This window comes from Eleutherodactylus coqui, chromosome 1, assembly GCF_035609145.1.
Source record: "Eleutherodactylus coqui strain aEleCoq1 chromosome 1, aEleCoq1.hap1, whole genome shotgun sequence".
Taxonomy (NCBI): Eukaryota; Metazoa; Chordata; class Amphibia; order Anura; family Eleutherodactylidae; genus Eleutherodactylus; species Eleutherodactylus coqui.
The window spans coordinates 375,180,911-375,193,343 of NC_089837.1; the positions used below are offsets into that span (position 1 = coordinate 375,180,911).

At 42.0% G+C, this 12,433-nt stretch overlaps 1 protein-coding gene across 1 annotated transcript in view; it reads left to right on the top strand.

The window, feature by feature from the left end:
* Nucleotides 1-12,433, top strand: part of ALCAM (activated leukocyte cell adhesion molecule) — a 120,786-nt gene that overhangs the window by 60,084 nt on the left and 48,269 nt on the right. The window contains exons 2-5 of the mRNA XM_066578655.1: nt 91-197; nt 4,127-4,346; nt 10,315-10,379; nt 11,318-11,405. Coding sequence (XP_066434752.1) covers nt 91-197; nt 4,127-4,346; nt 10,315-10,379; nt 11,318-11,405 — 480 coding nt within the window. The remainder of the gene's footprint in view (nt 1-90; nt 198-4,126; nt 4,347-10,314; nt 10,380-11,317; nt 11,406-12,433) is intronic.

Below are 12,433 nucleotides of genomic sequence, written 5' to 3' on the forward strand. Positions count from 1 at the left end.
GATGTCTCTCTCACCCGTACAAGTATGGCCGACGTTTTGTAATCGCTGTTTTTGACGGATGTAACATATTTGCTGTTTTCTTATTTGCAGGTTTTGGTTTACATACGGTCAGTGCAATTTATGGAGAAACAATTGACATCTCTTGTGGTCATGGACAAGAAAAACCTGATGGTCTACTGTTTGGAAAATGGAAATATGTAAGTATGATGATTTTAGGAATTATCTGTAAGTTTTTAGGCTTCTGGCTCTTAAAGAGAATCTGTCCCCACCATGCTGTTTCCTAACTGTGATCGTCTTGTGGTAACTTGCACTATAGCTGTCCTGAATTGTATCTATCTAGCTTAAAGAGATTGTCACCATCTTTTTGCACCCTTCTCTGAGGACAGCAAAAGAGTGCCAGCTACACTGATATGTCTGCTGGGTGGATCTGTGCAGTAGTTTGGCAGAAACGTGCCTTTTATCAGTAGCAGCAAATGCATAGAGGACTACTTGACTTAGTCCTGGATATTCATGAGCTGCAGGCTAGCGACACCCACCCTGCCCTCTAGTCACTGATAGGCTGCTGTCTGCTTATTACTGTACATAGAGAACGGGACCAATCATTGGCTGAAGGATGAGGTGGGTGTGGCTAGCATGCAGCTCATGAATATTCAGAACTAGTTCTGTGAGACTGCTACTGAAATGCAAGTTTCTCCAAAACTACTGCACAGATCTACACATCAGATATATCGCTGTAGTCTGTGTGACTGTACCCTATGGCGCTCCATGAGAACTGCAAAAAGATGGAGTTTATTTCTATGGCTGCTGATGAATATTCATTAGAGGCTTCGCCCTTGTTCAGCCCCCTTGGAATATAGGGTTTAGCAAGTGGTTGGTCTGTCATGTGACCTCGTGTTCTGCAGAGCAGCACTCCGATTGGATGGAGTCTCAGCAAGAAATGGTTTGCTTTAAAATATAGTCGTTTTTTTTTTGTTTTTTTTGAATGCTACTCATTCTGTGTAAAAGGGCCCGTCATCAAATATAAGCCAACTCCTTCACATCATACTGAAAGCGTCTGAAAATGGCTTCAAGTAAAACACAGCATTTACATGAACATGGGAACATATCTTACACTAAGGGCGTAATTCGCTGCGTGCCACCTCATGTGCAATGTCTCTGCGTCGCCAATCGCCATGTGCCACCATGGCATGTATGCACACGTAATATGTGCCAAGATAGAACGTGTTGCCATCTTCCTTGCATCTGTATGTGTGAGCCGCAACATGGGAGCCAATGGCGGATTGGTACAGCATATTACATGTGCAAAACCCACGCACGTAATACTGTCGCCACACATCACTGTGAAGGAGCCCTAAAACTGAGTAGGTAGCACAGGGAAGATATGCAGCACTGAAAATATCTTCATTAGATCATCCTTAAATAACAGTAGGAACATGGCCCGAAAACCCACGCAGTTCAGAGCTACACACTGCGTCTTTTGTGCATGGCATGCTTCGTAAGACGAACAACCAGTTTAAAAAGACAGTCGCTGCCCTTTAACTGCCGCATGATTAACACTTCGTGTCCTGCTCTATTTCGGACCTAGGGACGCTACGATTTTTAGTGGATTTTCATCTCAACTTTTCAAAAGCCATAACTTGTTTTATTTTTCCGTCGGTATGGCCAAATGAAGGCTTGTGTTTTGTGTGGCGAGCTGTAGTGTTCTATACAGCTTTTTGGTACATATAATGTATTGCATAACTAATACTTATTTTTTTGAGGGCATGGAGCGAAAAAAAATGCCAACTCTGCCATTTCACGTTTTTTTGGGGTTTTTTTCTTGCTTTTTTGCAGCGCTGCAGGCCCCGGCTTGTTTTTTGCATGACGAGCTGCAGTTCTTGCTGGTACCTTTTTTTAGGGTACATGTAGCTTTTTTGATCATTTTTATTGCATTTTTTGGGAGGCAAAATGAACAAAAAAAAAAAAAACACCGGCTCCATTTTTTTTTCTTTTTTAATTGCCATGCAGGATAAAATGTGTTAATTTATTGTACATGTCGTTACAGGCGTGATGTTACCCAACATGTTGTTTTTGTTTTCTTAACACCACAGGATGTAAGTGTACATCCTGGCATGGTGGTAGTTAATGCAACAGGATGTAAAGTTGCTCAGAAGTGATCCTGCGCCATCCTGCAGCGGGAGGCGGCTGTGGCTGAGAACACCGATCCCCACTCTTAAGCCCTTTTACATTCTACGATCAGTGTATATCGCAATTTGTAAAGGGTTCACAGAAGGAGCACAATGGGTTGTCATGGCAACTGGACGCCACACACTGGCCTATGATTTCTATTGTGAGCGATATTGCATTGTAGCACAGAAAATGCATTATTATCCCAGCAACCAGAGCTCTTATGCTGCATAAAAACATGTTTTACGTATGTAATATGCCAAACGTTTTTACACACTTTGCATGAAAAGATTTTTTATTTAAAAGCCACCTATTTGGTATTATCATATCTAGAACGACGTGTACAATGAATCACACACTATTGATCCTGCACATCAAAAGAAACGGAAGCAAAATGCTTATTTTGTTCATTTTGCCTCCCAAAAACGCAATAAAAGTGATTAAAAAAAAGCTTTATCTAACTCAAAACTATACAAATGAAAAAAACGAGCCCTCACTGAGCTCCATCCATGGAAAATTAAGAACGTTATGTGACAATGTAGCAATGTAAAAAATATATATATTTTTAAACTGTTTATTGTGCAAAAGAGTAAAAAGCTAAAAAAAATAATCCTTTCGGTATCCATGTAATTAAAGAAGAAAAAAACTTGGCATGTGATTTTCATACCGCTGTAAGAAAAAAAATAAATGGCAGATTTTTTTAACATTTCTCTCCCTGCCCACTCCAAAAAAAAAAAAGTATACATTTTACAAAACTACAATTTGCCTTACAAAAAACAAGCCCTCATATGGCCATGTCAGCGGAAAAATAAGCGTTATGGCTTTTGAAAATTGAAGATGAAAATCCCCGAAAATTCACAAGCCATGGCAGTGTCTATTAGGCCATTGTCTTGCATCTGGTTACCATGACAACCCATCAGTCCTCTGAGATTACATGGCCCAACATCAGTGGGCGTTCCCTCCTGCTGTGAACCCTTTACATGCCGTGATCAACAGTGATCACAATGGTCAGCAGGGATCAGTTTTCTCACCAATCCCTGCTGTTGCAACGGGAGGCTGGCTATCGGTCACAGCCGACTACCGCTATAGATGGTGCAAACTCGGCTTTGAAACTTTATGCCATCCATAGGACATACATGTATGTCCATTTGCGGGAACTGCTTCCTAGCCAGGACATTCATTTACGTCCTGGGGCAGGAAGGAGTCAACCATATGAAAACCAGAGCAAAACAAATAGTCCTACAGCTTGAATTCACACACGAGTATTAACCCACTAATGGCCTGTTTACACGGCCTGAGAACCTCACGATTCTCGTTGGCCCGACGGAATGAGCTGGTGTCATCTCAGCTCGATCATGCTTGGGCAGCCACTGCGATTCTCAAGAACTGTGCGGTCCTTGGGCACTTATCGTTCAGGGTTGCACATTCCCATGTCAAACACTGAACAATCAACGAGCGCGACCCTCACAATTCTCGCTCGTCTAGTTGTTTGCCCACGTTTAAACTGAAGGATTATAGTTCAGTTTTGTTCTTTTGAACGATTTTCTCAACGATAATCGTTCCGCCTAAATAGGGCATTACACGCAGCACACCTCAAAAATTTGTGACCAGCACTCAAACATAAACAATATGTAAATAACTTCCACAGCAGAAAAAATTTCAACACCACTGCTCGGTAAGGTGACCTAAAATATATGACCTAAACAGACTGTTCTCGTTGATTTCATTCATTCAGTGTATTCTAATGCAGGGTCCTCCGCCACCAGCGCCGCGTCCAATAATGGGCAGTGGCTGGCATTGATAGGAGCGTAGAGCCTTCCTAGATTCTACATATTTAAATGAATGAGAAATCTCCATTTTTTTTTTGCCCCCCGTTTCCATGATTGAGTTGGGTAATGAGGGCCCTGTGTATTGGAACGTGCTGGATGTGCCGTGTCTGAAGCTAAACATTTGTGCTTAGGAACAGCCAGATGGAAATGCTGTGTTTGTAGCTACACGATCTGCTGTGAAAAACAGGACTAGTTTTGATGATGTCCCGGAGTACAACGGGCGTTTGGATCTGTCCGAGAACTACACGCTGTCCATCTCCAATGCAAGGATCACCGATGAGAAGAGATTTGTTTGCATGCTCATAACGGAAGAAAACGTGTTCGAGGTGCCGTCACTCGTCAAAGTTTTCAGTAAGTATACTCTACCATTACACCAAATTTATGATTCTCTATCTGGGGACAGTTTCCAGGAAGCTTAATTAAAAAAGGGAACATTTTGTTCTATATCATCACTCGCTGTCAAGCAACAGGAAAAATCTGAATCATACTCGTCATTAGCTGCAATTTTGACTTCTTACCCTGCATTAGAGCAGCATTGTTTCTGAAGCCAAATACAAAGATCTGGAGGCAATTGTGCTCAATGAAAGAAGGAAAAATCATTTTTCCCATCAAAGAATGAGACACATTTCAAAATGCTATACTTTTCATCACATGCATTTGTTAGACGTATTACCGGTTTTTATGTATGCACGGGATATTATAGGGCATATATCAGTGATAATAGATAGTAATGCCTACTGCTTGACTCGACACGGTTGGAGTTCATACCATTGTAAGAGCTTATTTGTACTTGACACAAAAAAAATTTAAGTGTAAATCAAAAGGTAGACGCACAAAGGCTGTTTTTCTTGTCAAGTTGGAACAGAATTGAGTAATGTTTCACTTGCTGCCAGCAACTCGATGTACTGTATATGGAATGGCCACATTATTAGAGACACCCGTCTAGTAGTGCATTGGACATCCTTTGACCAGCAGCAATCCAGTATGGCGTCCATCCACATGTGTCAGAGGACGCAGGGTGTATTAAGACAAACTTCCCCACACCGTTACTCCGACAACCGGAACAGCTGATAGAAAGGGTTCATCAGTTCATGCTGCTTGTGCCAAATTCTGAACTTTCCATCAGCACGATGCAGCAGAAATCTGGATTCATCTGTTCTGCCACAGCTCAGTGATCTAATTTTTGCATTGTCTTGCCCACTGGAGTTTTGCCTTTCTGTTTCTTAGTCCACCTGCAGATGACCGGGTCGGATCCCGCTGCGAGAATTCCGACCCAAGCCCCTGTAGGGACCAGCGCGGCACTCTCCTCTCCCGCGGCTTCGGCTCTTTGATGTGCCGGCCAGCCGGCATATGAGCAGAGTGTAGCCGGCGGCCGGGGAGTGACATTTCTCACAGAGCCCCCGCACAGAAATAGAGCATGCTGCGATTTGTTCTCCGCACTTGATTTCGCGCTGAGAAATCGAGGTCGTCTGCCTAGGATTGCGTTTTCTAACGCAATCCTACGGCAGCTTCCACGGGCGGAAATTCTGCGAGAATCGCCCGTGTGCACGGGGCCTAAGGCAGCAAGAGCACTTGAAATGATCATCTACCATGATAGCCCATCCGTGTTGAGGAACGACAAGTGGATGATTTAGTTGGAGCACCAACATTGTGTTCGGCTGCTGTTTACTTGACTGTGCACCGCTGGTTCATCAGAATGATTCTGGACATCGTCCACGGACACCTTCTGTCAATTCGTTTATGTCCACAGAGCCCCTGTTACTGGATGTCTTCCTTGATCGCGCCAATCTCAATATGTTCACCATATTGTTGCATGAAAATACCCCACAGGGTTTTCTGTTTTTTAAATAGTGCCCCGGGCTAGTCTAGCACTGATGACCATGTTATCAGATCTCTCCATTTTCCATTTCTAATGTAGATTCACATTGAAACTGATCCACAGGAAACTTGCTGCCTTGAATTTACGCTGCACTCCAGAGTCACTTACCTCATTTCTGTACAGGGGGGCTTCACATATGAAAGGGCAGGTGTCTCCAATAATTTGGCCATTCGGCATAATTATGATGACATTTTTGCAGTTGGCCTTTGTGTTTCTCTCTCGTGATTTTCTTAATATTTAACAGTTAAAGGGTAACTATTACACATTTTGTATATGTACTCTGTGCATTAGCTAATTTCAGTTTGGGCTCAGTTGGAAGTGATAATTGCATAATCTAATCACCTTTTTTAGCTCCTTAGGAACGAAGTGCAGTAAATATATGGGCTTTAATCCTGGCCAATAGCAGAAGTACAGCACGGGATGATTTAAGCCTCTGCTTCTGCAATCATTCAGAAGCAGGTCGGGTTGTCAGCTGTCAGACATAGCTGTGAACCCAGAGGAGAAGGTAGAAGCATTTTTTAACCACTTCTGTCTTTTTCCTTTCCCTAGTACATAGTGCTACTAAGAAGGGGAAGTATTACTTCTCCCACTGCCCCTGCTTGGAGCAGAGCTGCAGGTTCCTTGCAGACCCAGATCAGCTTTGTCAGTGACTAATGTCACCACAGGGGATGTTTTCCCCTGTAGCTGGGGCTCCTATGGATGCCCCAGCTACATTGGGAAAGTCTGAAATTAAAAAAAAGACAATGTGAATGGCCCACAGAGGTCTTAAATGACGTCATTGGGGACATTGATAAAAAAAAAAAACTTACAAATATACCGGAAGTTTAAAAAATTACAGAATAAAATAAGATATATACCGTGTTTTTTCGCTCTATAAGGCACACTTTTTTCCCTCCAAAGTGGAGGAGCTGTTGTGCAGACGAGTGGCTCCTGCTATGTTGCTGACTGTGTGATAAAGATAGCAGGTGTCCCCCCCCCCGCATCATCAATCAGACACCCTCCCATCCGCTGGCTACATAGGGGAGGAGAGGGGCAGTGGGAGGAGGAGCTGCCTGTATGCTGTATACATTGGTGCCTAGTTGTGCGCAGATGTATACACCATACATAACCATAACCAGAGGTGCAATGCAGGGTTCCTGGAAGGTTGGTTGAAAATTAATGGAATCTTCAGCACATTGTCCCTCAGCGCCTCCAGGATCCTGGATGATAGCTGCATGGTTATGCAAGCATGTATACTACATGCATTCCTATAACTAGTCCAACGTGGCATTCAAGGCTTCTGAAAAGCTGGGTGACAAGTTATAAGATCACTATTACATTTACACTCAGCTTTCCTGTAGCCTCAATGGCAGGTTGACCTAGTGGTATATACTTCCTTCCGAGGCGGTACTACTGCTCTTTATGTCTCCTGTAATACCTCCATGCCTGGTCTGGGGGGGTTCAAAATATTTTTTCCTATTTTCCTCCTCATCAGGGGCGTCTTATAGAGCGAAAAATAAGGTACATAAAGAAAATGACCCAACGCCGACACCAACCAAAACCATCGCCACGTGCGTCCTGTAATCTGAAGCCATACATATTATATATCAAAACGTCAAACAAAATGAGGAACCCATTACTGTACTTTATTTTAGCATAAAATTACTAATAAAAAAAAACAATAAATGTTAAAAAAAACGAATAATCTTTTTTTTATCTTTACCTTTTTACCCCCAATAAAACGAAAGAACGGACAAAATAAGTCAATGAAGAAAGATCTAAAAAATAATCCCTATATGTCACGGGCGAAAAAATGCAGCAATTTGGTAGCTGAAAGGAAAAAATAGGGCAGTAAAACCACCACCTGGGTAAAATTCCTAAGTGTCTGGTCCTTAAGGTACAAAACAGCCTGGTCCTTAAGGGGTTAAAGTGGATTGGTCATCAGCCTGTGCTGCCCCATGTAGGCACTTCTGGGTACTCTTGTACACTACTGGTTCCAGGGATGTTACAACATGAGGGAGCTTGTCGCAGGGTTCGGGCTAGTTCATGTGGTTTTAGTCATTATTATTTAGTGTATTATGTGATTTGTAAACATGCTGAGGATTGGCAAACAGGCAACAGAATAGGCAACCCCATTCATATCATACTATACGGCATTGTGGAGTAATGATGCATCTGACACATCTGACTTGGCCTCATCTTTTATACTGTTAAGAAATGTTAACCTCTTAGTGATGAGCCTATTTTTTTGCCTTAAGGACCAAGGGCTTTTCACTGTCACATTGCAAGAGACGTAACTTGTTGACCTAGCCATATGAGGGCTTTGTGGGGTTTGTCGTGGATTTCCTTTGTGGAACCACGGCTTACTCAATTTGGAATGTTTACACCCTTCCAGATTAATTCTGAATTGATTATATGCGCATAAGAAGATTTCACACTGATACAGGTTCAGCATGTATAAGCTTCCTCAATTCTGCTTTAATGTTGGGCGCGCAGCCTCTTTTAAAAGAGTTTAACATATCTGCCCATCTGGGCAGGTCAAGGATTACATAGATACATTGTTAATTACATTGTTTAATTATTGGATAAGCATCTTGCAATTCTTCCATCCTCCGGTCATCTGTGATTGGCCATCAGGTGGTAGACGGGATGAGTGGGTTGTCTTGGACCCACGTGTGGTTCCTCCGATGTGATTGGATATTACATCATGAATTAGTAATTGCACAAACCTCCCATGTTATTTGCATAAGTTTCCAGTAAAACTGCTTGGGTTATTATTGCGGTAGCTGTTTTCAGACTGCGGTTATCTATGTCTGATTTCTACTTCTCCTAAAATTACAAAACAGATGGAAAATGTAACGTGTTTATACTATATATTATCTTGTCAGCAAAGTTTAGGGAATAGAAGTTTCATCACAGGAAGTAGAGATATTGCATAGATGTAAGAACATATATCTATATCTGTATCAGAACAGAAGGCAAACATGACATTTTGTTATACAGAATACAGGTTCATTGTCCACTACCAAAGGCCCACAATCCAAAATATAGATATGTTGGGTTTCCACTACAGGTTCTTTTGTAGGAAACACCCCAGAAATTCTGCCATTGTTTTTGGGTTTAGTTTCTATGGTGTTCGACATCGGTACACATAACCACAATTGTCTCCTCTGGATTAGCACGATTACTGCAATACCAAGTTTATATAGATTTAAACATTTTCTTTTTTAAGAAAAACTCTTGAATCGGCATTGCTGCATTCTAAGACCAATGACATTTCTATTTTTCCAGCCTCTGAGCTGTGGAAGGGCTTTTTTTTGCTGGAAGAGTTTCAGATTTGATTGGTACTATTTTAAGGTAGATGTGGTTTTTATTGACTTTTGGGAGGTGAACAAAGATAGGGATTCTGCCACTGCTTTTTTAAATGATTTTTTTCGGTGTACACCGGGCATGATAAATCACAAAATATTTCCCTTGTTTGGGTCATAAGGAACACGATAATGCCTATTATTATATTTTGCTTTTTTTAAATATTGTTTTATATTTTATCCACGTAAAATACGTTTTGCAGAGAAAACTTTTCTTTTTTAAACTGGATTTTTTTCTTCTTTCAATTAAATTTTATTGAACTTTTCTCTAAGAGATTATTAAGTTCCTAAATGGGACTTGAAGATGTGATTGTTTGATCACCCGGATAGTACACTACACTACATTACTTACATAGTGCATTCTACAAAGCCTATGGCAGCAGTGCACTAGACTCTGCCAGCAGCAAGGTCTAATAGGCTGAGATACATGGCAGGCTTCCGGTTGCCATGGGAACCCATTGGCACCTCTTAATCACACTGCACAGTGCTGATGGATGACAGAAAGAGCCCCATTCCCCTGTTATCTGCCTACATGCTGCAGTTGCTATCAATTGTGGCATGTAAGCAGTTAAGCTGCCAGGATCTGATGATTCTCTGCTTTTGGCAGTTACAGCAGGAGCCTGGCTGTCAGTAGTCAGCAAGGCCGCTGCCTTAAACAGCTGATTAAAGCCCATTAGTGAGGTCAGTTTAAAAGGCGTATTGGCCATCACAAAGGAGTTTCGGTTGGATGTATGAAGACCTCTTGGGGCTCGTTTACACTTATGTAAGGATGGAGTCTAGGAACTGAACATTAGTAATAGAGGGCAGTGCCGGACTGGCATTTACCGGAGCTGGACCGCGCTAGACAGAATCGATTGATTATGAAGGATCTGTCCGGCTGACAGTATGCAGTCTGCCATCTTCCAGAGTGAATTATCACTGTACCCAAACAGGATTGTTATGATAACCTGCTACTCCAACTGGAGCCTGTGACGCAGAGGTGAATAATGCAATGGGAAATGCACAAAGGGTGTCTGTTACAAAAGGATTTGTTAGTTAATTGCTTTCATGTATTGTGTTTTTACAATCTACTTTCCCACACTCCCCATTTTAGAACCACCTTCCAAACCGGAGATTATCAACCATCCAACATTTATGGAAACGGGGAAGCTAAACACTGTAAGTACACAGAATAAATCATTACGCTAAGTCCTCCCTGACACAGGCGTTGGCAGAAGCTCAGTGTTTTAGAACACTATGTTTACTGCAGTTTCAGCAGCGCTGAATGCATTTTGCCAACGTTTTGGCTGCGCTTTCAGCTCAGCTGATAACGCAGCTCAAGAAGCTGAAAAAAAAGTAATACCTATCAGGTGCCGTTGGGGTCCCCGACACTTCTCTCCGGAGCTTCAGACAGACCGCCGGGCACTTGTCAGCGCTGATAGACCATTTATTGCTGATGATGGGTATTGAAATCCCTGCCTTTAGCAAGAGATTGCTCTGATTGGTTCAGGAGTGCTGACTCTGCTGATCAGAGCCGGCACTCAATGTACAAATCACAGCCATTCAATAATGTCATTCAAATTACTGTGATTGGTGCATCAGGCTGAGTCAGCGCTCCTGAACCAATCGGAGCAATCTCTTGCTGGAGGCGGGGATTTCAATCCTTGTCACCAGTAATAGACGGTCTGTTAGCGCTGACAAGTGCCCAGCTGCCTGCCCAGAGCTCCAGAGAGCAGCAATGGGGACCCAGACGGCACCTGCAAGGTGAGTATAACTTTTATTTTAGGTAGTGCAGCTAGCGCTGGCATTTAACGCTGCCAAAGACATGGTACCAAGTTGTGAAACCGCTGCCCATTCATTTTAATGGGTGACGCATGGCTGAAAACGGCCAAAGACACAACATGCATTGCTGTCAAAGCGCAGCATGTGAATAGCCCCATTGAAATGAATATAAGCGTTGTAGAGCATTTAGCGCAGCGCTGAAAAGTTAGCGCTAAACACTGTACAAAATGTCTGTGTGAGGGGGAGGCCTTAGCCTCAATAAAATCATGTGTCATATTTTTAAGTTTCTTACATGTGCAGTTTTATCATTTATACATCTTTGGTCATTTGTACAGGTTGGAGATTGCATTTCTAAAGACAGCTACCCAGACACCAACATTACGTGGTATAGAAATGGTCACGTTCTTTTTCCAGTTGATGGAGGTATGTTTGTTTTTTAATTGATAGATACATATATAACTTTGTATTCAGTAAACTGCTAGATCATAAAGAAATAATAAAATATTGGCATCTGTATGCTTATAATAATTGAATTCTGATTTCAGTATTACTTTGAAATTCTTGCAATTTACAGTATGTGATGAGATCTGTCTGCGAGCCAATCATAGAACAAATAAAGAAATAGGCTCTCCTGGATTTGAACATCATTGGCATCTTTTATATACCCATATTTTTTGACTATAAGATGCTAAAACGTATGTGCATCTTATACTCCAAAGTCAGGAGGGTCTGGTATTGCCAGACCCCGCTGACTACTTATTTTGTGATTTTGCAAGAGCTCTGATAAATTTCTCTTTTGGATCACTGACAGAACTCTGCGGCTGCACACTTCTCTCTCCTGCCCAACACTGATGAGTGTCTGGCAGGAGAGAAGCGTTTATTCTCAAGGGACCTGTGAAAGAAAAAGACTTGCCTCTCATTCTGCAGGTCCCCTTACTTCTGTACACCAGGTCACAGGAAGCGGGAAGGAACACAAAGATCCTGATGTGAAGGACTTTTCAATAAATAACAAAATATTTTCATTGTCTGGGTCATTAAGAATGCAGTAATACCTATTATGTGTTGCTTTTTTAAATAAATTCTTTTGGATTTTTTCCATTTTAGGATGGGTTTTTGGGGAAAATATATATTTTTTTATTAACTGGATTTCAAGATGTGATCGCTACGATAGTACACTGCATTACTTATATAGTGCATTCTACTAAGCCTATGACAGCAGCCTATTGGACTCTGCCAGAGAAGGGTCTAATATGCTGAGTTACATGGTAGACATTGAGGTCTTTGTCAGGCTTCTGGCTGCCATGGGAACTCACTTGTATCTTGGGATTTTTTTATGGGGTGCCGATGGGTGACAAAAGAATCCCCCCTTCACCTGCTTACATCTGCAATTACTATTGATTGTGGCATGCTAGGAGCTGAGCTGCCAGAGTCCCGAGTTTTCTCCACTCCTA